Raw genomic sequence first — 24,449 nt, forward strand, 5'->3', positions numbered from 1 at the left:
TGGCTGGAGGCGACGAAATATTTATTGTGGTTAACAGGGAAAGTGAGATCGGAGATATGATTTGGGAGTCTTTACGTGTGGGAAGTTCTAAACCGTGCGAGGGAGGGTACAGATATGAACAGCATCTGAGGCTTGTTGGTGAATGCTCATCACTGAGGGTCACGTTCGATTGAACGTGTTCGACCGGCAGTTGCATATTGTTCTGGTGTTCATCTTGGAGTTGTTACATTGACGTGTTGATTGAAGACGCGGTTGTTAGATTCATCGCCGGCGGAATAGTTGTCATATTCGCCGTTGCAAATCGAAGATGTGACTAGCCATCAGACACAGTGCAGACGGGTGAGTTATATCATTACAGCAAACCAAGAGAGCAGATACGAAGGTCCTAGAATATCACTTATAGCTCATTGCTAGAGACAAACGTCTGAACTTCTTTGAGCAATCAGTATACATATAAACAACATGCAACAACGCGGCAACATCAGCAAACAGTATCTATGCGAGGCTTCCTCTGCGGGTTCGGGACTTTGAAGCCCTACATCAAAAATATTTAAGAAGCGATAGGAAAAAAAACTTGGAGAAGCCGTGATTCAACAACAGCTGAGTCGTCTGTCGGCAGACCCCATCTATAGGATATTCATACCAACAACACTTGGATATCCGAAGATACACCTCCAACCCAGGGGATCTGCATCTCTAAGACACGCAATCGACCTATCCCTCCCATCTGGAACTCATCCGAATCTGCATTCAGATCTCATTTGGGGCTCATTTCTACCCCCCCCTTCTTCTCCTTCTTGCCGGCTTCTCTTCTACTCTAAGTACTCTTTTCCAATATCTGAGGAGCTTAGCTTGCTCAGCAATAGTTGCTAGATCTTCCATCTCCTTTCTCGCATCGACATCCATAGTGCTTCTGGATCGCTGCTCTTTGACCTCATCGTCGACCTACGATTCGACGACGACGCAGTTTTTCAAGAATCTTTTGGACGCGCCAGCTCACTATCTCCGCCACCAGAACGCCATCAATAGTTCTAGCCACCTCACCGATGTCGTCGGACCCTGCTGCATTCCATACACAGCAATCTCACAACTTATTTTGCAAGGGTTTCATATGCGGGTACTGCCATGGCTGGAGTTCGAGGTAATATTCTGCCTGACTCTTGATTATTTCTTTTCTATCCTGTTTCTCCTCTAGCTCTCATCGTGCTGTTTTATTTCACGAAGCGGCAACAGGCCTTCGTGTCGTAGGGTGTCAGGTAAGAGGTAGGTACTAAGTGATTTTCCTTCGTGGGCTTGTGGCTGCGAAGGTGGGTTTGTAGCGTGGCTATGGCCTTCTACATAAAGGGTTGTTTATTAATCTGGTTGTTCGCCTGAAACTCTTCACCAGCACTTGCTCAAACACCTACAAGGTTCCACAGCCCCTCAAAAATGCAGAGCTAACTCATCAGACCAACACTCAATCCTTTTACATAAACAGTCACCATCATACCCTGCAACTCCTCGAGCGACTCATTAACAAGCTTCCTTTCCTTGCCCATCCTCCCGCCTCCTCCCAAGCATAAAATCTCCGCTTCAATCTTCTCACAATCCCTCTCCGCAGTCCGAACATCTTGTATCAGCAGGATGCACTAGAGAAGGTATTAACTAACTTTCAGCTGCGAGTCGGAAAGTCAAACCGGAAGCTTTGTGTAGCACCGTTGGAGCGGAATGGAATTCTGTGATGAAAGAGCACATTAGTGGAGCATGAACGACGGGTCAGCTGGAATGGAGACTTTGATGTTTCGTTTGCGGGGGAACATGGGAGGGAGGCCGATTCAACGCGGCGCGTTGCTGCCCGCGAGCTTAGAGATTAAATTAGTAGATATGAAAGTATTATGATTTGGCTCGTCGCTGGCGTCACTTGTTGGAGTGAAGCGAACCTGTTGGGCTAAAACTACATCTGAGACGTGCACAGGGTAATGTAATTGCGTCCGAAGTGTTTTTGCCTAAGGGCAATAAGGTTTCCTATAATCATGTTTTTGGACACTTTGAGTGAACTATGATGGGATATCCGGTGATGGGATATCAAATCGAGTTAGCATCTTCATTACATTTCTCATTGTAGCACACGGTTCAGTGCATGAAATTGCCCTGATCCTGTTACGTAGTGTGTGATAAACTGCTGTAACGCAACTGTGAGATTTCACACCGACAATTTTCGAAACTCTGAACATGTTGCAATTGATGAATGTAAGCCACGCGTGATTCTGAAAGACTTCACGACAGTGATGTGCTCGTCATTTACAGTGTATAGAACAGCGCTTCCAACAGTCCGTAGTACGTAACCGTAGTACGTGAACGTAACTGTCACGTGAGCAGTAAGTACGTACTTGCTTTTTAAGCCGTAACTTACAGCTCACATCTCTGTCCCTACGTACCGTAGTACGTCTCAAAAAGTCAATATTTCCTAGCAATATAGATCCTGATTGGACATGTCTGGGGGCGCGTCGACAGCGTGTTTGAGGTCGCGTGTAACAATCGGGTGAAAACTCTGAGGGTTGTGGGACGCTAGGGGATGGAGATGTGGGATCTTATGCAAATAGTCAACCTTTTGCCCAGTTTATCGTCCTAAGTCCATACTTGCCCATACTCTTGCCCATCATGAGCCAACAGATGTCCCAGTTCCTCCATCGTGGCAGGCGTACAGCCTCATCCCAGGGATCCTCCCGAGCCATGGTTGCAACTCCTACCCTACGCTATTCAAAATCGCCGTCGATTTCCTCGCTATCCCCTCCACCAGCTGCGACTGTGAGAGAGCCTTCAGTGGGGGCAGCCGCACGGTCACAATCAACAGGAACAGTCTAGGGGTTGATACAATTGAGGCTCTGCAGCTTCAAAAGAACTGGCTACGTCATTGCGCAGTGGAGAGTGAATTGACGGACCTGGAAGACTATATTGGGAGGAAAACTCCAGCAGTTACGGCGTAACTTCTTGCGAGAAGTACAGCCGTAGGAGGATTGTGAGCTGTTACGGTTACGCTACGTGAGAGACTATTAATTCACTTGTAACGTACGTACGTACTAACAAACTGAGAAGTTACGGTCTAAAAAAAGCTCAATCGTAACGTATTACGTACTGTTGAAAGCGCTGGTATAGAATTCAGGAAGGCTGGTTGGCAAGTAGGTAGGTAGGCGTGACTAATTAGATAAAGGGAGGCATTAAACATGCGTGTCGCGAATATGACGTTTCCTAATAACCTATCATGTGAGGCCATCTACTCGTAGAACCTACTCTGCATAAAATCGAGACGTCTGTCTACTCAAGCTTTTGGCTTGCACCGCATTCGGCTCCTTAGAAGTCCGGTTGGATTTGTTGTCGGTAGCATCCGGGGTAGTGATGGAAGAGTCTAAACCAAACAGCTCCTTCTGATTGAATAAAGGCTCGGCACCGACCGGCAAGCCACCAGCCATCACAAGAATATTAGAACTAAATTGGAATGAAATATGATCTAACATAGGTTTCAAAATAAAGGTATTCAAACCATCTAAAACCCGAGAATCTTCTCTCCACACGCAGAGTATTCCCATCTTTGAATTCGTCTTTGCCATCACTCAACCATTCCGTTCCTACATCAAAAACCACCCAGCACCCAGTAATCCAGCAAACCCCCAAGCGCCTAACACCACAGTTGCCACCTTCCCGAAGTTACCAGGTACATTCAAAGCGGCCGCAGCGCCGGTAGTGCCCGTAGCAGCAGCACCTGCGGCAGGGCCTGCAGTCAGGCTAGCCAGGATCTGGCTCATGCTTGCAGCGACGGATTCGAGGTTCTTGTAGGGGGTGGCGATGGCGGTGCCTTTGAGGATACCGAAGGTGTAGTTGGGGTCTTTGCAAACGGGGATGGAGTTCAGGGTTCCGGCGCAGCTTTGGCCGGATCTGAATATTCAGATTTATTAGTGATGTGTTTGACGGATGGGGTATGGCTAGTATTGTGAAGAGAAGCAGACTTACCCGCAGCACCATCCGTTCTTGCAGTCGTCGTAGCCAGAGCCGCAGACGAGATTGGGGTCCACATCAAGACGAGGTGCGAGGTGAGAGACTTCACGGCGGTATTGGCGTGCATAGGAGACGCCTTGCGGAAGAGGATCGGGGTTAGAGGCGAGGGGGTCGGCAATGGCGGAGAAGGCGAGGAAGACAGGGAGGAGAATAGCTGAGAAATGCATGTTGTAGATTGATAGATTAATTCGGTTTGAGTAAGTTTTGCGGACGTGGATAGTCGAAATTAAGAAAGATCTATACCCTCGAAAAGTGGCAGTGAAAGAGACTGAGAACCTAAACGAAAGGATATTAAGCAAAAAGAAGCTTGAATGAGGTACTTATACTCACCGCCGCATCCGACGCATTTCATGTCGACTCACTCTTCACGAAACGGTCAAGGGACGGCCTGAGCCACACTTGTTCACATTCATCCCGACGCCACACGTCGATGAGATCTTCAACTTCATCCCTGTCAAGCTGAGAACATGACGCATGAACCACCATCACGCCGATCGGGTATCCTCAAACTCTTACTATCACCCAATTCTAGCATCGTGTCTTCCGCATGGGGACTCCCGCCCGCGACAGCACATCAAACGCCAGGCAGCAAATGACCTCCGTCTGTCAAAATGCATTAGCATCTTGGCCTATTTCAGCCCCTCAGGATCCGTTGCCTCAAATACGAAGTCTAGGAAATGAGAGCTCGATGTTGAAATTTGAGTACCAGGGAAGCGGGAAGGGAACGCGAAGAAAGCGAGAGATCCATGGTCGGGATGTATCGAAGGATGATGGCGTGCAGGGGAAGAGGTTTAGCGTCTCGGCATGTCGGAGCGTATTTCCAGGGTTAGGTTAGGCGCGGAGGAAATTCAAGGGCCTGTGCGTTGATGTACGATTGCGTGAAAAAGATCAACATTTAGTTGGGGTGCTTGCGATGATTGTGATATTGACACAGAAGGACTGAAAACTTGTATTCCAACCACAATACCGAATAATAGTGGCTCCAAACATAGGACACAGCAGCGAGGCTTGACTCTCTATGCGTTGGTAAAGACAGCGCGAATGAGATAAACAGTTGGTTCAAGGTGCTTAAAGATGATTCATGACATTGTTCATCCAGCAGGGACGGAGAATTTACATTCAACGTGCAAAAGCCTAATATAGGAAACTTCCAATATCAGATATAACAATTGAAGTTGACTGGTGGATTACTATTGGGAAACCATAGGCATGATGCTGACTATGGACAGAAGAAAATACTCCAACTTAGATGTAACTAGAACCCGAGATATGTTATGCACCAGCATAATACATTATCGTCTACTATGGAACCTTTCTAGCGAGGATGTATCTGCTAAACGTCTGGCTGGAACAAGAACGTCAACAGGATATCCACTTCTTCGTAGGATTTATCCTCCTACATTCCTTGACGGATGAATTTGCAGTAAAGCAGGACCAGAATCGGTTATTAATTCTTCATTGCAATGTGTGACGGAGAAGAGGGTGGAACATCTTTGGACGATGGGCTAGGTTCAAAATCCTGCCGAGGGGCTGTGCAAAGCCTTCTTCCATTGCTAATGAAGGCTTAAAGCTTGTTTAGACTTCAACTGTGTTGAGGTAATTTTCACAGCTTGCTCGCGTCTTCAGGTATCGGAGAGACGGGACTAGAGTGGAATTGACTGATGTTCGGGTCAGCGTGGGCGTTGGAAATAGAAGTCATGACTTACGTATATCCTCCCGCCTGAGAATTGAGCATTCCTGAGCCTGGGGGAACATAGCTGTATGGAGATTGATTGATACCATTATTCTGCTGACTGTAATAATCCTGCGCAGCGCCATCTCCATTGACGGGCGAATACGGCTGTGGAGACGGCAGGCTTTGCAGGCTAATCATGGCATCGTCCATTTTGCCATAGCTAACGGGCCCTGGGCTAGCAGCACCCAGAGCCGCGGTGGCCGCGGTAACAGATCCCAAGGGAATCCCCGATGTGGAATCTGTCCCTCGAGGGTACAGCCCACCTACGTCAACACGTTTTCTCCCGACTAGGCGGATCCAATTGGCACGAGAAGCGCCAGGTGGGCAGTCGTTGGTATACAAGAATGTAGTCAGAATCCGGCCGGCAGAAGTTTGGTTCAAGTTTCGTCGCATAGCCGATGGGGTTGCTCGACCAAGGAGCATTAGACCAAAGGACATGAATACAACGAGGGCACAAAGTGCCAAGACGAGAAACGCCGGGACACCGTAGGCGGGATGGAAGCGTATCCTTCTTGTATAAATAGTGACTGGAACTAGTGCAGTCGCCTTTGCTCCGGCCCGCTTGCCAAGATTATGCAAGGACTCCGACGGCAGTTGGCTTTTAGTTCCTACAACAGCATTTGCGCTGGTAACAGTCAGTTATTACTTCATGCAGGCTACAGTTACAGGCTACTCACGCTATATCCGTCCACATTAGGTTGATGATCTTGGCAGCGGCCGATGCGTTGCGGGACAACTCCTGCCATTTAACGTACATGGCAAGGTTACTTTTCCCTGTATAGTCAGGAATACCGTAATATCCGTTGTTTGAAACATCAGTCATCTCATAGGCCACACCCATGACATTTGAGTAAAAATCGACGCCAGCAAGATTCTGTGAGGCCTTTGTTGGTGAGGCGGCCAGCAAGTCAGTCATTCCTGGAAGGTAGAGGTATTCCTGACGAGCTGTTGATATATTCGGGTGGTTCGCGTGTTCCGGAGTGGTTATTCCCCATATGGGATTCACGTCTTGGAGACGCATTTTCAGATTTTCTACAGCCCACAATGGCTTGTCCTCGTCTTTGGTGTATGTCTTCGGCTTGATGTCGAGAATTTTGAGAGATTGTAACCCTGCGGTGCCGTTGTAGACGAATTGGACTGTTTTGATAGAGACCTTGGAGGCAGAAGCACACGAATAGAGCGGCATTGTCCACTCGGATCCTGGGTCGAAGAACAAGGATGCAGTACCGTCTTTTCTCCTCGCCGCACCATACATCATTCCGCAGGAAACTGCAACGTTAGAAATGTTAGCAAAGTTGTCGCCATCGCTGTTTGAACATGCCGTTCCTACAAAGCACTCATATTAGCCCAGGTCAAAGGATTCGGGAAGGTCAAACACTACCTATATTGGTGAAATTGGATTCGCCGATCTTGAACGGATTGGCATAAGCTAATGAATTCGAGATGCTGCGGTTGAAAAACGTATCTGGAATGTTCAGGAATCTTCCAAATTCATGAGTTGTCTTCATCTGGTCAAAAGAAACATCAAATGCTCCAATCGATTTATTATCGCCGACCGGAAATTGGGTACCCACGCTTGAGTTTAGGTACTGAAATCGCGTTGAGAATGGTTTCATCTTTGGGTTTGTGACATTTAGATAGAACATCGCATATACGTTACTAAACCATGCAGCGAAGTATGCGCGATCGCGCAAGCTTGTATTTGCCCACGTATTGTTCGTATCATACGATGGAATTTCCTTGTTGAAATTTGCGAATCCTCCCCGGTCCGTGAGCATGAGATTCTCTACAGACCCAAATGTATCCGAAGAAAGCGGAATGTTAAAGTCCAAGGTAATATTTAGGTCCACACATTGGGTTTCTGGCTCGATGAAAAGAAGATCCTCAGACCAGGTGCTCCCATAGGGAAGGTGGGGAGGCACTGAGTGGTTACGGAACCCAATCATTCCGTCTTTGGTATCAACTACAAGGCCTTCGATGGCCTGTAGATTGTCATTAAGCGCGATCGACTGCAGATATCGGTAGTCTCCCACAAGGTACGACCGGTTGTCTTTCATGAACTTATTGTGCAATACTTTCTTGTAAGTCCTCCATTGAATGTCGAAAACGCTGGAAACGGAGCTATCGAATTTCGAAAATCCAGCTGAATATATATCGGTTATGTTTTTTGGAATGCGGACATCGTATCCATCTGGGAGATCTGCTGTGTACGTAGTCGAATTACGGGACTCGATCAGTGTAGTATTAGACCAGGGGCAGATGCTCGGTTTGAAGCCCCAACACATACGAGAAAGCCCGATATCGTTTCGCCTGGGAAGGGTGCTAGACAACATGTAAGCCCATATCATAAAAGGGAAATAGGACAGAATTAATCTGTTAGACAGATTGAAGGAAGGAGTTGAAGACAAAGTTGACAAATGTTCTGGCAGAAGTGCAAACCCAGCATCTGTGAATGGCGTCCTGGAATGGTGGAGAGTGACATACCCAACGCCGAAGGATGTGCTATCTTGTGCATAGCTGAACATCTCCTCGGTAAGATGGTCCTCAGCGATGACGGCCTCGTACAAACCTAATGGTGTGACGATGGATGCTACGGAGAGAAGTAGCAGCAAGAAAGCCTCAAATAGCGCTACCATTCGAACGCTTGCACTGATACCTCGTACTCCTGCAGACTCTGTTCGTAAGATCGAAGGCCAGGGCGAAGAATGCAAAGTTCGACCAACAACAGACCTAAGACTTGTCAACTCTACGAGAACTCCAAGAGGTTGAAATAGAACCTACCATGTTGCGGCGGTGTTTTCCTTGCCTAAAAGTCCAACCAAAATCAAAGGAAGAATCGTGGGTACCACATATTGAACTGGTCTTCATTAACATCGACTCTCTCCACGCATCCAAAATGCGCCTACCAATGAACACTCCAGCGGCAATGAGACCAGCGACTGTTGAGACATTCAGATCTTCGACCTTGAGCATTGCGAAGGTATGATGTTTACAAGGAAAGCGGAAACTAAAAGAGAGACGCACGATCGAAATGGTCAACGATCATTCAAAGGAGGGTGAGCCGCCTTCTTTTGACACAGCTCAGAAGCCGTGCACTCTGTACCGCGGGGCTAAAGAAGCTGGAAGCAAGAAATTGTTGCAATCATTTTCGAGGGGTAAAGTTAGAAACCGCACGTGGAAAGGGACCGATCGGGACAGGAATGCGAGCATGGAAAAAGCGCCACAGCTTGGCAGTCTCATCGCGAAGCTCAAGTGTCAAAAGCTTATCCCAGCTTCGATCAAGGGCAGCAATTTGGCAGAGTGGGAGAAAATCAGGCCATCTTAGGACGGCGACGAGATGCCCTTATTGATCCGCACCCTTTACGGGATTTACGATCATGCGAATAAGGTGTCTTTCGTCGCTGGAATCAGCTGAAAACTAGCCCACTACCCAAGCGTGCGGGAAATCGGTGAACCCCTTGACGCTGCAGTCTTCCAAGGACGCGCTTTTGTAACATGGGCAAGTAATGGGTCAATTTTTAGCTGATTCTCGCAACGATGATTCGCGTGATCGTGAAGCACCGACGCGCACAGAATACGAGAAGCCAGGGTTCCTGGATGAAAGAGCCGCAACGATTTTGGCGCGAAACGGCGATGCATCAATTTGTGATGATAGCTCAGAGTTGGTGCGCCCGAACTTGGCATCGGCTCACTAGCTTCCGGCTGAACACGTGCGCACTAGACGTACGACAATCTTGGATTTGTGAACGACTCTACCCGCTATCAACGACCTGATCTCAATTTTCATCATCTTTTGATAAAAATTCCGGGTGTTAGCCACTGCAGAAGAGCCAGCACGTAGGTGCCTTTGCATGAAACACCACCACTTGCTAGAGGCACAGCATAGATTTCAGAAGCACTACCGTAATTACAAGAATCAAGATGCAGAGCTGCAGAGTCACGGTGAGGCTCAGCAAGATCCCATGCATATGGCTTCCTTTCCTCCTCCTTACCTGTATTACTACTAATTCAAGACTCCTCTTCTAAACTAATCGAGCATCGTGATACTGTTTACAGTTACGGAGCTCTCCGAGCTCCACCACCTGCTCGAATTCACCGACCACTGCTGCTCACCCTGAAGTTGGGAGTATTGAAGTAATTCCTTGATCATAAGGCTTTCGCCGACCTGTCGTAGACTTTTCGTCCAATGAGATATTATCAAATTAGACCCACAAGGACTTCGGTATTAGATTCCCTCCTAAAATACTGCAATTTGTGGCCATTAAGATCGTAACCTGAAACACACGACTAGATCCAACTTATGTCATTAACAAATATGACTACACACTCACAAAAAGAGAGCTCTCTGAGCCTAAGTTTGCCATGCCCTTTAGAAATTCGTTTGCAGTTACGGAGTTCAAGCGCAGCTTGCTAAACTCTTCTTCCTGCTTATATTCACTGACCACCTCCTGCTTAGCTCACTCATTTGAATATAAACTCTTGGTTACGCTTCTTTAGCAACTAACTTGGTCCCTTATGACCTTGGTGCTCCGAAAAGCTTCACAAAAAGCTTTGCTCTTCATGTATACTAGTAAATTCCTCCCCATTAAGTAAACAGAGAATATTCCAACATGATCACATATCTCCCTCTTGCCGTCAGGCTACTCGCCATCACTCATTGCACGGGCTCTCTCCTATCTAGGACCAACGCTACTGCGTCAGTCACTGTACCAGTCACGGCACCCACCACAGCGTAGTCTTACGGTATACCCCATTTGAAATCGCAGCATGAAGCTTGTAGGTCTTTATCAAATTCAGTGTGGGTTTCAATTTCAATATGTGCTAATCAGATTGATCAATATTGTTACTAATTAATATTAGCGCGAATTAGCAAATATTAGTAGATTTTGTGATATTTGCACAGATGTCCTTAGCACCCCTTGAAATTTTTAGATTTCAACATTGTACAAATAACTAGTAAATTCAATAGATTCTAAAGCTTATTCATCAATTTTTACACTAGTATTAGACTCCCTTAGTACAGAGGAGTTATTACACTTTACGCAAAGGAAGACTTCTACTCTATAGAAACATACTTAGCCGCTGTACAAAGAAGAGGATACATACTTCAAGAGAACAAGGCTTATTTATTGTAAACACTGCGCAGAGATACAACCCCTGCTTGTAGCAAGCACAGATATCCACTGCTGTTACTTTATTCTCATCTTGTACAGAGCAGGCAGTATGGTTACTCCATTTGCAATTCCTACATGCTCCGCTAAAGTGCCTGGGTATCTGACAACACGATAGGAATAGGCAATAGCCCGGGGAGCCGTCAGTGCATGCTTTGCACAGATTACCTATCGCCTACCCCCGAGATTGATTGACAATGGCGTTAATATACAAAGCTAGTGCGTTGCTATCTGCCAAGTTCCAACGGGAGATTGCTCCCTGTACAAACTCTACACCCTGCTCTAGAAGGGCCAGCTGGGCACACCCCTGCAGACTATGACACCGTAAAGCCAGCTGCTGCTTTCCTACAACGAGAGCGGGGCTGGTATTAGCACCAGCAGCGGCACTAGCAGCGGTAAGGGAAGCATTGTGGATTACAAGGGCCCTAAGTCAAACTTAGCTTTGTACAGCTTATAGAATAACGGTTTAAGCTGCTACAAAAGCTGCGTAGGGCGCCACCTTTGTATAAGGTTTCTAGAGGATATACTCACATTTTTGCTGCTTTTACTGTTGCTGTTGCTGTTACTAAGGTAAGTTAAGAATTAACGCCAAAGCACTATACAAGGAAGGCGCGCGACCACATAATTACATTAGAAAGCGGTTAATATATGCTAATGCTTTGTTCAATCTGCGTTTGTAACGTAAATCTACTATTATTATTATTACCGTTTTGTTAAAATTGCTGCAAATACTAGCTAGCTTTTCACCTATTAAATCCACGCGGATCAAAGTTTTCTCCGCGCACGCTTTATTTACTAAAGTTCCCAGACTGTAGCGCGCCAGACACAAACGTTCGGTTTGATTCCCTAAGCATTGCCGTACAATAGCGTCTATCAGGGAACATATTAGGAGCACTTCGAGTGCTAAATTTACGTGCATAGCCGGAAACATCTACGGAGGAAGCTCAACTTCTCATCCTGAGCTCGCTAATGCCACACGCTCGACGGACCCAAATATATTGATGAAAAATTAAAGGGCTATTTTCCGTACCCCAGGCTATCCTAACTTGTACAGATAAATGAAACCCTCTTCAAGACCACTATTTGACAGCCAATCATATCTGGCACAAGATTACTAACCAGTGGGTGAGCATCCTTACATCAACATATCCCTGCCCAGTCCTTCTCTTTCAATCTCTTAGAATGAGCACTCCTCACCACCCGGCTTACTTGTAGTAGGCTTCTGTTACCAGAGGGTAGACTATTCTAGGTTATAGTTAAGGAGGTAGGTTTCACGTTGCTCTCCAGGTATCTGCAGGAATAGCTCAACAAATCCATAGACACCGTCAGAGTTGAAAGGTTACAGGCCATACAATATGCGCCACCCCCGATTTTAAATCTAGTCTTTTATCTTACTAGTAAGTTTTCCTCGATAAACTTTCGGGCGTTGAAGAACTAAGTATGACGATGCCTAGATGTTACCAACCATTAATAGGTGCTCTGGCAAGACGAAGGACGGAATAAGAGAAGGACCACCCGTCTGCTTCTGGTATTCCCTTAACCAACGATCCAAAGCACTTCATCTCGATCACTAGCCATCACAAAGCTCTAGCATCAATCCTAAACATTTTCAGCAGAGGGGATGATCTAGTTAGGTATAAATTAAGACAGATCCATCAAATAGTCGTAGAATACTCCCTACTGGTACAGTGGCTATGGCTCGCAAAAAAAAAATGGCAATAACGTACGAAAACACAAAACCATTTCAGCATTACCTCTCAGCCTACAGCCACTAGAATAAAGAGATTTTTTTTACTGGATAAGCACAGAAATGTAATTCTTCCATTCCCACGGGTATAGTTTTTTGCAGTTACAGAGATCTCTGAGCCCTAGCCACATGATGACGTACTTCCACCGGCGGATACCCTACCTGTTACGTTACCTGATTTACCTACTGTTTAGCCACTTGCTGCCCAGTCCACTCTTATGCATATATAGACCCTTATGTATACTCCTTTAACACTGAACTCAGTTCCTCATGACTCTGGCGTGCTGTGTATCCTCGCATCCACTCATTCTGTTAAGTGTCTTAGTATAATCACGTGATTTTCAGGAGCTCTCTTATACCAACACTCTGTCGCTCATAACGCCGCTCCCACGGCAATACCGAAGGAGTGTCCCGCAGGTAATTGCTATGGTTTATTTTGCGACTGGCCACTAGTGTGATCTTCACTCTCAAATATTGTGGAGCCCCTTCATCAAGCTACCTAGGATTATTCTTGGCATAGTGATCACGAGAGTGAATACTAAGTTGGCTCTAGCCCCTATTAGGCTTAGCGAAATCCTTGTGTCGCGATAGCTGCGTCACAGTCTTGGGGCCAAGAGAACGCTTCGCTGAGCCCTTTTAACTACAATAGTTCCTCTGACGAAGCGCCCAACCCCTAGTTTCATAAAAAAGGGCGGCTCCTCGTCAAAGAAGCCTTCAAGAAGTCCAGACAATAACACGCCAAAGGATGGGAGTGAACGAAACGCAGCCTTGCTGGACCGCGGCTCGACACGAAATGGGTCTAACTTACGGCGCTAGGATGTTTGCAACAACTCTTCATAGTCGGGATTGAGAGTATTCCGTGATACATTGAGCATCGGAAAAGCGGATTGCCCCCTACCCGCAAATTCGGCGCAGTCGTTGATTGGGCGTATAAATAAGAGCACCGAGAGGGTGAGGGGAGAGCCGGTAACGATTGGAGACAAATTGCTGAGGAAGACGGCGAAGAATTCTCGGGCAGGCAGTGCTGGAAGCAGGACCTCTGCCGTCACTGCGAAATTTGCTAAGATCCTCAACCGTTCGAACTCTTCAAACTCATTGGAATCTCCGAAGGCTTCGTACGAGCAGAAAGCATATATGGGGAACAAGATGGAGATACCACGAACCAACACCTTGAACATAGCTCTGGCCAAGGATGGGTATGAAGAGAAATTATAAGTTCCTTGCACGCTCCCGGATAAGATCTCCGGAAAGTATACTGATTGATTCTGCTATAGGTGGAACTAGAATTAGGTATACTCACCCTTCCTTCGTCTCCCGCCTCCCGTCCGACACCGGACCTTTGAGCGCCTCTTTAGGGCAGACCAGATCTTTGTGGAGTTTCAGATCTAAAAATAGATTTACTAGTACAACAATGATGAAGGCACTCGTAGGTTGGTCAAGACCGCTAAGTACCCTACACAGTTCATCCTATGTTGGTCAATCCGTATGAAGAAGTAGAGGAAGAGTTGAACTGCCTAATCGCCTACGAATGGTTCACCCCGATGAATCAGGTCTACCACCAACTTTGGCACGAAACAACACTTCCATTCAAGCTGGACCGGTGGGTGTTCAAGGAGAATTTTACCATGATGAACTTCTTGTGATTCAAGAAAAAGCCTCAGAGGCCTCAGCGTCGAGCCCTGACTCAGTTGGTTGTCCTACACAATCCCTCAACCAAGTCCATGATAGAATGGATGGGAACTCTGCAGAGAGTTAACCTAGTGCAGAGCAGGGTGGGGAAGCGCAATGGATGTTATGCCGTTGAAGGAAGAGAGAACGGTTTCAAGCTGGTGTGGACAGGCCGAATTCTCCAGATACCCGAAGACCGGATTGATGGCGATTTCTGGAATTACATGCGCACGGCAAGCTCTCCCATTGCTATTGTGCCGGATGTTCGGGAGCGAATAGAGAATTACGATATAGGATTTTCGATAGCCCAGGCATATGGTGGCTCACATCGTCCAGTCACGTTAGCGCAGCTAGTTTTGCGTAGCTAGAACAATACATCGTCCGTGGTGTGCACAGTTGAAGAGAAAAGCGGAAACCGTTGATATCGTAAAGGTGTCAGACATTGGTAGACTTGCCACGACACCCCCGCATTAAGATAAGAATACCGCGATCTTATACGTAGCCTTCACTTAAATTTCAGCGCCGTTTCGGCCTCGTACGTCAACATGTTGGTAAAGATTTGCAGTCGCTGCGGCGGACCCCTGTCGACTTTGAGCCCATGAAAAGCTTAGCGAGGCCCTTGCATCTTGCCTCCCGTCATGCCAAGCCCTTCTGATTCCAGCGCCTCTGACGTCATCCGTGCATCTTCGCAGTTCAAGTAACATTGGCTACGATCTCACATTTCAATTCATTGCGATGTTTTATCGCAAGCTGACAATAATTTCTCTTCGGAAGATGCACAGCAAAGAAGAGCGCGGTGTCTACGAAGATGCGGACGAGAAAACCTCGGATTCTTGGGTCAAAGCTTGAGGGCATCGGCAGGTTTACGTGCTGCCAATCATTCCTGACGTAGTTAATTCCCTACTAACACCGAGTAGCCGCGTAGCCGCTAAGTTTTATCGTAGATCCCACGCCCCGGATCCTCATCACGAGAGCTGCTCTCCATCCATCCACTGATAACGCCGTCGGGACTCCCGAGACTCAGCCCATCCGTCATTGGGCGTTTCGAAGCTCCTCCATCTTGTGGGGTGCACATGGGCATCTTTTGCCTCACAGCCGAAGATGTGCATGCGATCCTTATCAAGGGTATCTAGAGGCCACCCTGCACTTGCGGTCTTTAAGATGGCGGGATTGCCCAGCAAACGTTGACTAGGCTCCGCTTGTTGCGGGTTTTGTTTGCGCTCCTGACTTTCACCTGATTTTAAAGCTGAGAATTTTTGCTGGCGGGCCTACTGGGATTAACTCTTAAAAGGGTCGCGTGCCGCCTTACGGCTTTCATTCTTGACACACGGAGCGGGGCTTTACTGGTCATTTTTTGCATTAGAGTTCCTAACTCCTCTCTCCCTTCTCGTCATGTCGGAGAAAGACTTGGAAAAGGGAGACTCTAGGGCATCTGGCCCACCACAGTACGACTATGGAGCCACGGAAGAGACGCTGGAGGGCACGAAATGGACTCGGTTCCGGGACAGTTTCAAGAAGAATCCAAACGCGAGGATGGTGACTGAGGCGGTGGATGAGGAGGGCAAGCCTCTAGAAGACCAGCCACCTGCGGAACCTGCACTGAGCATGAAATTAAAGGACAGGCATCTCCAAATGATTGCTATTGGGGGCTCAATTGGTATGGTTCTTTTTTCTTTCTTAATGTTGCGTCGCTACGAGTATCACATACTGTCCTTAAAGGTCTTCACGGTTGCTATTCCGTTCCTTGGGTGAATTGACCAACATGCCTTGGACTTAATTACTGATAAAGCTGTCCTAGGTACCGGCCTCTTCGTCGGATCCGGTGCTGCTCTTGAAGCTGGTGGCCCTGCATCATTGATCATTGCATATGGTCTGATTGGGATAATGCTATTCTGTACAGTCCATGCCCTTGGAGAGCTAGCTGTAGCATTCCCAGTCGCAGGATCCTTCGCAGTATATGCGAGCCGCTTCATTGATCCTGCCTGGGGCTTTGCTATGGCCTGGAAGTGCGTATATCATATCATTCATCAACAGATGGTAGTAGCGAGAATGGCATTGCTGACTACTCAAAGCTACGCTCTATCCTGGCTTGTCACGCTACCCCTCGAGATCGTCGCCGCCTCCATCACTGTTGGTTACTGGCCTGGATCGCGCAACGTCAACCCAGCAGCTTGGGTCACCATCTTCTTGGCCGTGATTATCAGCATCAATCTCTTTGGTGTGAAAGGCTACGGAGAGGCTGAGTTTGTCTTCTCGATCATCAAGATCCTCGCTGTCGTTGGGTTTATGTAAGTTTCTTACCAATATGGCAATTCCCCTGCTTATCTAAAAGCCATCAGTATCCTTGGTATCATCATTGATACTGGCGGTGTTCCAGGTCAGTCGTACATGGGTGCGAAGTACTGGTACAATCCAGGAGCCTTTGTACGTCGATTGTTGAAGAGAGACAAGAAGTGATTGAACTGACCATCACTCGTAGCACAATGGCTTCAAAGGGCTTTGCTCAGTTTTTGTCACTGCTGCATTCTCCTTCGCCGGTACTGAGTTGGTTGGCCTTTGCGCTGCCGAGACAGAAAATCCTCGGAAAACTTTACCCACTGCTGTGAAGCAGGTGTTTTGGCGTATTTGCTTGGTTTGTCGACCCTCGAACAATCTCCTGACAGAGTTTCTTACCGTGATAGTTCTACATGGTTTCACTTACAATCGTTGGTTGCTTAGTGCCATATAACGACCCTAACCTCATTGGAGCTTCTTCTAGCGATGCCAACGCATCCCCCTTCGTCATCGCCGTCAAAAATGCAGGCATCAGTGCCGTTCCTTCCATCATGAATGTCGTCATCATGATTGCTGTTCTCAGTGTCGGCAATTCCTCCATCTACGGATCTTCGCGTACTCTTGCTGCCCTTGCTGATCGTGGCCAAGCACCCAAGATTCTCGGCTATATCGACCGATCAGGTCGCCCACTAGTCGCCATCCTTTTCTCCTCCGCATTCGGCTTCATCTGCTACATTGTTGCAGCCGGTACCGATACCCGTGAAAAGGCCTTTACCTGGATGCTAGCTATATCGGGTCTTGCTGCCATTTTTAACTGGGCATCCATCTGTCTCTGCCATATCCGCTTCCGTCGCGCTTGGAAGCTCAAAGGCCACACGTTGGATGAACTAGCATTCAAATCCCAAGCAACAGTCTGGGGCTCATACGTCGGCTTCATCTTCAATATTTTGATTCTCATCGCGCAATTCTGGACCGGGTTTGCCCCCGTCGGTTACGGAGAGATGACAGCTGGAGAGCGGGTACAGAGCTTCTTTCAAGCATACTTGGCGTTTCCGATCGTTGTTTTGTTCTATATCGTGTATAAGATTTGGTTTAAAACGAAATTTAAGAGAGCCAAGGACATTGATGTCACAAGTGGTAGAAGGGAGATGAATTTGGCTGCGTTATTGGCGGAGGAGAGGGCTGAACAAGCGAAATGGCCAATGTGGAAGAAGATTTATAAGACGATTTGTTAGACAGGGGGTTGGGCGCAATTTGGAACTTCGCTGCTTCTACATTTTTGGATCTCGAGCAACACTGGAGGATGGCTTGAGGCAGTGGCTGGATGTCAGGTCGGGATGTGATGATGAACGTGTGGATACATTTACTACGCTGTATTATATTTATATCGAGCTGAAACTTTTGCGACCCAGTATCGCCAGTAGCCTCCCCTGGATATTTCGTTTCAAGTATTGGGGAGGGTAATGTCACGTGCTTCCAGCCCATTGAACTTCAAATTCCAATTCATCATCCTCCCACTACTCCACGAGCATATCCTATATTCCCACTAGAGACAAGGCAGTCTTTGCTAATTTCCCTCCGTCCTATTCTTAATCTTTTTTGTATTTGCCAGATTCGCGGTGTTAGACAGAAACACCCAAGTCATGCAAGATTTCTTCCAACGTGTAAAATCGCGCTTGTTCGGCATCTTCCTATCTGGGGGCTCTTCAGTCGACTTTTCCATCCGATTTTGGATTGTATTTGCGCTGCCGAGGTGGTCCTGTGCCACCTCAAGACGAGCTCATAACAGGTTTGCGGCGCTTCGGCGGCTATGGTCATGCCTCCTCCACCAGGATTGCTGGCATTTGGCGTGTTGGCACAAAGCACTCCTCGTTGTCGGCTCTCTCCCAATATCTTAGCTTAGTAAAAAGAGGATACAAATTTACTGCCTCGGTGGCACATTGGGCACAGTCCCCTGGGGAATCATTGATGTAGTTTAGTTAATGGATTGCCTTTCTTATCAGCTAGAGGGTGGTGGTGATGGTGGTGGTGATGCATGCTGAGCGGGTCTGCCATAGTGAGGAAATCTGCGCCGAACGGTGGTGGTAGCTGACGAATGGGATAGAGAGCACACAGGTGGTATTAGTTTGGCATATTATAGTGAGATTTCAGCCCGAGGGGCTAGTTCAGAGCAACTACAAGGCCGAAGGACGATGATTACCTACGCCGCGAGGTAATGGGTGGTCAAAGCTTCAGCGCCGAATCACCGACTTTCAAGGATCATTCGAACTTCTAATGTAGTTCCAGTGCTAGCAGAGGGGATGGTCGACGACCTCTGGTATGAGGAAGGTCTCATATGAGGATGGAGGATGCTTCGAAGCTATATTAGGCTCAAATACACTATTCCCGATTCAGCCTAGTTATACCAAGTTATTGAACTTACAGTCCGGAAAAATTCCAACATTACTCCTCTGCTTATGTTGCTAGTCGTCTATCTCACCATTAACTTGAATTTCTATGTGGGTTCGGTCGAAAATATCCCGAGGAGGTATCGTCCACAGGTGCTCTGGCGGCGACACTTGGACTCCCAGGCCTACGAAACGCAGAGCGGAATCGTACCAGGGAAGCAATTTGCGGAAAAATGAGGCTAAAGCTGAGTGGTACTTAGCCCTTCAGTGTATAAAGGATCAAGTATATCCTCTGTTCCACTTTTTTTGGAGAAGATGTGACGTCTTTCCATCCTCAAAATGGCATTCATCAAATCTTCATTCCGATTTCTCCTATCCCTTTCCCTCTCCCTCTACCAAATCACGGCCTCTATAACCCCCAATTCCTCCCCACTCGTCACTCTCGACTACGGCATCTTCCAAGGCGTCTACTCAACCTCCTACAACCTAACCCACTACCGCCGGATTCCTTTTGGCGCCTCCACCGCAGGCCCGAACCGCTTCCGCGCACCCCAACCCCCACTCCCTGTCAATGGCACCTATAACACCGACCGCGCCTTCGACATGTGTCCACAACGCACCGTTAACGGATCCGAAGACTGTCTCTACCTCGGTCTGTACTCTCGGCCTTGGGACGGAAAAACACTGCGACCCGTGCTCGTCACGTTCTACGGCGGCGGATTTATCCAGGGTTCTGCGAGTTTTACGATTCCACCGAGCGGGTTTCCGGTGTTGAATGCAAGCCAATTGAATGATTACGTTGTTGTCTATCCGAACTACCGGACCAACGTTTTCGGCTTCCTAGCCGGGGCGAAACTGAAAGGAAGAACGGATGTAGATTTTAATCCCGGGTTGCTGGATCAACAAGCTGCGTTGAAATGGGTGCAGAAGTATATCACGAGATTTGGTGGTGATCCCGCTAATGTCACCATCTGGGGTCAGTCGGCAGGTGGAGGAAGCGTGGTTGCGCAGTCCATTGCAAAGGGAAATCGAGGAAAGGGGCTGTTTGTGAAGGCAATGGCTAGTTCCCCGTATTGGCCGAAGACGTATCGGTTTGATGCGCCTGAGATTGAAGAGTTGTATGAGCAGGTTGTTGAAGCTGGGGGGTGTAAATCAAAGGATGATGAAATCGGATGTTTGAAGAGCGTAGACGTGCAGTTGTTGAGAGAGATTAGTTTGAAGATTTCAGCAGAGCACACATATTCGACTAGTAGCTATACTTGGGGACCCGTTGTTAGTGATGGGTTCCTCGCGGAATCGTTGTCGGAGGTTGTTAGGAGTGGGAAGTTGAACGTGGAGATGGTCATGGGAAGTTATAACTTGCATGAGGGGGAGAACTTTATTCCGCCAGGGTTGGCCAGTGCTTCGGGATCCGGGGGTTTCAATTCGTCGACTGCGAGTTTTGAGACCATGTTGAAGCTTTTCTTGCCAGGCTTTGGCGAGAATGAAGTGAACGAGGTGAAGAGGTTGTATCCGGAAATGGGAACTGCGGAGGAGATTCAATGGAATACTACGTATGAGAGAGCGGGGATGGTGTACCGAGATCTAGTGCTCGCTTGCCCAGCATATTGGACTGCGAAGACAGCAAAAAAAGGGTGGCTGATTGAGTATACGATTAGTCCGGCGAAGCATGCTTCCGATACTATTTACGTAAATGTCCATCCATTCACACAGAAGTCGATACGGGACTTGCTGACGGATATTACAGTGGAACCAAGTCAACGCGGTTCAGAAATCCGATACTTTGATCTATGAAGGATATACAGGGGCAATGGCGAGTTTTGCCCAAACGGGCGACCCTAACGCGCATAAGCTTACAAATGTAAGTACTGTGGGTGTACCAAGCGTAGATGAGAATAGGCAATTCGTAGTTCGTAAATCCAGGCTCGCGGATGTCAGTATTAGCATGTTGGAGAAGAGATGCGAGTTCTGGCTTCAGCAGGGGAGTAAAATTCCCGTGTGACCAAATGCCTACCAACCCAAGAAATTCAGAAATCGTTCTTAGAAGTATTACCTCTTATACAACCCCAGCAATCCCCCCAGGTCTACCTCACCTCCCTTTCCCCTCACCATCAACAACAAATTCAATGCACCGCTTCCCAAATACAGCGGACACTTGATGCCCTGTGCCTCCTCCAACACTATTTTAATACTCTCTAGAAAACTTACAATCCTTTCCTTCCCACTATCTTCCCCTTCCAAAATCGGAATCATCTTTGCACCGAAATCCTTAAACATGGTACTCCCACCCGCCGCATCAACGGCCAACTCATACAGCTGGGGCAGCGGCAATCCGACATGCTTCGCAAATGCAATACTCTCGGCTGCAGCGCAAAGATGGACAGTACGCAGGAGATTAACAACGAGATCGAGTTTCTTTTCCTTTTCTGTAGCAGATAATGTGGATTGGATGCTAGACACCGGATCTGAAGTCCAGAGACGAACCATGCCGGCGTCGTCGTTGGGTCCCCAGCCGCGGTCCACGCCAGAGAGGTAAACTTGCTCGGCAATGGTGCAGAGGGGGGCCGGGAAGTTTACCAGGCGGGCCATAGAAGTTATGATGCCCTGGTATTAATTAGCAAAACGTCTTTTACCATCTCTTCTCCCGACGACAGGGTCTAAGGAAGAGAGTTTTGTAGATGACGCACGGCACATTGGGGGTGCAATACATACCACATCCTTGAGAATAATCATCAATGCACTTGCTCCAGGAAAATAATCCTCCCCCAGCGTCCTCACGCTTCTATTCTCAAACATCCAGCTCCAGGCCTCACATCCCACCACCTTCTCCCTCACGCTACTCCCATCCAGCCCCAACCTCGCCGCAAACCCAAACGCCTCACTTACAGCCAGAATCTGTATCGCGGCCAGCACTTGATGCACCATTTTCATATTACTCCCCGCGCCAACACCACCCGCTACAATGAACAGTTTCGACGGCGCGGACAACTCTTCTAGCAACCATTGGCCTTTTTGAAGGGCTGCTGAGGACCCACCGGCCATTATAGAAAGCGTGCCGTCTGCAGCGCGGATCGCGCCACCAGAAACAGGCGCGTCGATGAAGAAGATATCGGACCTCCCCACATCCTTCAACCTCACCTCCACCGCCTGGGCATACGAACTCGGTACCGTGGAACACAGCAATAGCGTCGCTTCTTTCGGCAAGCTCTGCACAATCCCCTCTTCTCCGAATAATGCGGAGTCAGCTTGTTGCGCGGTAGCAACCATGACGACATAAAATGCTTTGTCTTTCGCTGATTCCGAGAGCGAAGGAGTTGACACGCCGCCGGCAGTCTTGAATTTCTCGAGGGTTGGCGTCCAGACGTCAAAGCCGGTGACGATGTAGCCAGATTTTACGAGGTGCGTGGCCATGCCGAAGCCCATAGCTCCGAGGCCACAGAAGCCGATTGGGGGTTTAGGGGACATTGGTTGGGGGGGAGTGATAGAAGGGGGCTGAGAATGTCACGGGAAATTTCGAGGGTGATGAAACGAAGAAAGTGTGGCCAGAGAAAAATCAGGAACGAAGAAACCGCAGGGACTAAAAACCAAGACTAAGCTTTAGAAATACCGGGCTTCTCTCCGCGTCTCAAAAGCTTGTCTATAGAGATTTCAGCAGGGTAGTATGAGTGGAAGTTAGAGATATATCAAACCGGACATCCCAACCAAACACCCGACCCAGCAGAATCCTACACCCCTGCCCTCCCACCCACAACTTCCATCGGCAGCTCAAACTCCCCAAAAATCCCTCTCACGATACTCCTAGCACTCTTGGTCAATTGCCGATAATCCACCCTTCTAGACCGTTTCGGTAGGACATTTACCGGAGACAACGACCCCGCTACACATATCCGTCATAGTGCGGGGTACGCCCGTGCATGTCATGAACGCCTCATTGAACATTAGGAGGGGAGTTTTGCCGGCTGTGAGGGTGGGATACTTAATATAGGAAGCCGATTGCGGATGTTGTGGTTATTTGGCGCGCGGGGTGGAAGGTGGATAAAGCGTGTTGCGATGCCTGACGATGTGTGGAGGACCTAGGCTTCAACCTTTATGACGGTGGTTTGCACTTCGGGATATGATCTTCGGGATTTGATCTTTGGGAATTTACGATAGCTAATCCTCCTGTTTATTTGATTCAAGTTTTTTCGTGTCTTCGTCTCCAATTTTTACACTTCAATCTTGACATCCTTTTACCCTCACACCCTCTAAGGACCGAAATTCCATCTCAACCACAACTATGGACTCCAACCGCGCCCTCCCCATCCTCGATGCCGCCCAAAAACACTCCTACGGCATCCCCGCAATGTGCTGCTACAACACCGAAGGCATCCTGGCCACGGTCCGGGCTGCCGAAGCCAAATCCTCACCCGCCATGATCCTGCTTTTCCCCTGGGCAATCCAATACGCAAACTCCTGTCTTGTGCACCTCGCCGCCGAAGCTGCCCGCAATGCCTCCGTCCCCGTAACCGTGCATCTCGACCACGCGCAGAGCCCTGAAATCGTGCGACGTGCTGCGGACATGGGCGGTTTTGATAGTATTATGATTGATATGAGTCACTACGAGAAAGAAGAGAACTTGCGACTGACGACTGAGTTAACGCAATATTGCCATGAAAGGGGGATAGCGTGTGAGGCTGAACCTGGGCGTATTGAGGGCGGGGAGGATGGTGTTGGGGATACCGAGGATCTTGAAGGGCTCTTGACGACTCCCGAGGAAGCGCAGCGGTTCGTCGACTGCGGGATTGATTGGCTAGCACCCGCTTTCGGGAACGTTCATGGGAATTACGGACCCAGAGGCATTCAGCTAGAATATGACCGTCTGCAGAGTATCAATGAGGCGGTAGGGGATAAGGTCAGGTTGGTGTTGCATGGTGCGGATCCGTTCACGAAAGAGATTTTTGGGAAGTGTATTGGATGTGGAGTTAGCAAGATTAATATCAACAAAGTGTTGAACAACCCGTGTCAGAAGGTGTGGGCGGAGAAGGCGGGCAAAGCGGCTTTTACAAGCGTGATTGAGGAGGCGACGTTGGAGATGCAGAAGGCGGTGGAAATGTGTTGTGATATGCTAGGGTCGACAGGGAAAGCTTACGTTGCATAGAATTAGTCGGAAAATAGGGTATATGACATCATAATATTGCACACTCCCTCTGTCTCCATTGTTCCACTTTACCGTCTCAGCAAGAACCCCAAATGCATTATCCTGTTCCAAGACAATAGCCCGAGTAACCTGAATAGTCTATCCCCCCTTCCCCCTGTCCTCCTGGATTGTCCCCTAAACCAACATGCAGCGCCTAAGAGGAAAGTCTAGCCGCTGCGAACCCGAGAGGTGGGTATTCGCACTCAAGGCCAGCTGCCTCGCAGGCACCACACGCCGCAATCACCAGGTCACAATACTT

At 48.2% G+C, this 24,449-nt stretch overlaps 7 protein-coding genes across 7 annotated transcripts; 4 read left to right on the top strand and 3 right to left on the bottom strand.

Annotated features, from left to right (window-relative positions):
• Positions 1–3,538: 3,538 nt before the first annotated feature.
• Positions 3,539–4,781, bottom strand: BDR25DRAFT_44493 (uncharacterized protein). The gene is made up of 3 exons (XM_033698582.1): positions 4,363–4,781; positions 3,988–4,308; positions 3,539–3,912 (listed from the first exon to the last, which is right to left on the bottom strand). Exons 1-3 carry the CDS (start codon positions 4,377–4,379, stop codon positions 3,606–3,608), a joined length of 645 nt encoding a protein of 214 aa, XP_033554073.1. The 5' UTR covers positions 4,380–4,781; the 3' UTR covers positions 3,539–3,605.
• A 1,337-nt stretch (positions 4,782–6,118) lies between these two features.
• BDR25DRAFT_165332 (uncharacterized protein) lies at positions 6,119–8,740 on the bottom strand (the record flags this gene model as incomplete). The annotated part of the gene is made up of 6 exons (XM_033684087.1): positions 6,119–6,392; positions 6,445–7,093; positions 7,149–8,089; positions 8,252–8,497; positions 8,549–8,624; positions 8,674–8,740. Coding segments are annotated over 6 exons (2,253 nt in total), but the record flags the coding sequence as incomplete, so codon positions are not given.
• Positions 8,741–15,681: 6,941 nt separating this feature from the next.
• BDR25DRAFT_300243 (AAT family amino acid transporter) lies at positions 15,682–18,047 on the top strand. The gene is made up of 6 exons (XM_033689331.1): positions 15,682–16,010; positions 16,152–16,359; positions 16,426–16,641; positions 16,693–16,777; positions 16,833–16,985; positions 17,035–18,047. Exons 1-6 carry the CDS (start codon positions 15,746–15,748, stop codon positions 17,860–17,862), a joined length of 1,755 nt encoding a protein of 584 aa, XP_033554075.1. The 5' UTR covers positions 15,682–15,745; the 3' UTR covers positions 17,863–18,047.
• Positions 18,048–18,927: 880 nt separating this feature from the next.
• On the top strand, positions 18,928–19,251 carry BDR25DRAFT_349181 (uncharacterized protein; the record flags this gene model as incomplete). Its single annotated transcript, XM_033694512.1, has 2 exons — positions 18,928–18,955; positions 19,037–19,251. 2 exons carry the CDS (start codon positions 18,928–18,930, stop codon positions 19,249–19,251), a joined length of 243 nt encoding a protein of 80 aa, XP_033554076.1.
• BDR25DRAFT_371262 (alpha/beta-hydrolase) lies at positions 19,162–21,045 on the top strand. The gene is made up of 2 exons (XM_033697183.1): positions 19,162–20,703; positions 20,762–21,045. The coding sequence occupies exons 1-2, from the start codon at positions 19,354–19,356 to the stop codon at positions 21,014–21,016; spliced, it is 1,605 nt and encodes a 534-aa protein (XP_033554077.1). The 5' UTR covers positions 19,162–19,353; the 3' UTR covers positions 21,017–21,045.
• An 18-nt stretch (positions 21,046–21,063) lies between these two features.
• On the bottom strand, positions 21,064–22,884 carry BDR25DRAFT_371264 (uncharacterized protein; the record flags this gene model as incomplete). The annotated part of the gene is made up of 2 exons (XM_033697184.1): positions 21,727–22,884; positions 21,064–21,618 (listed from the first exon to the last, which is right to left on the bottom strand). The coding sequence occupies exons 1-2, from the start codon at positions 22,477–22,479 to the stop codon at positions 21,064–21,066; spliced, it is 1,308 nt and encodes a 435-aa protein (XP_033554078.1). The 5' UTR covers positions 22,480–22,884.
• A 329-nt stretch (positions 22,885–23,213) lies between these two features.
• Positions 23,214–24,151, top strand: BDR25DRAFT_276975 (putative fructose-bisphosphate aldolase; the record flags this gene model as incomplete). Its single annotated transcript, XM_033687583.1, has 1 exon — positions 23,214–24,151. Exon 1 carries the CDS (start codon positions 23,291–23,293, stop codon positions 24,149–24,151), a length of 861 nt encoding a protein of 286 aa, XP_033554079.1. The 5' UTR covers positions 23,214–23,290.
• Between the last annotated feature and the right edge of the window lie 298 nt (positions 24,152–24,449).

This window comes from Lindgomyces ingoldianus (genome assembly GCF_010093535.1).
Source record: "Lindgomyces ingoldianus strain ATCC 200398 unplaced genomic scaffold BDR25scaffold_2, whole genome shotgun sequence".
NCBI lineage: Eukaryota > Fungi > Ascomycota > Dothideomycetes > Pleosporales > Lindgomycetaceae > Lindgomyces > Lindgomyces ingoldianus.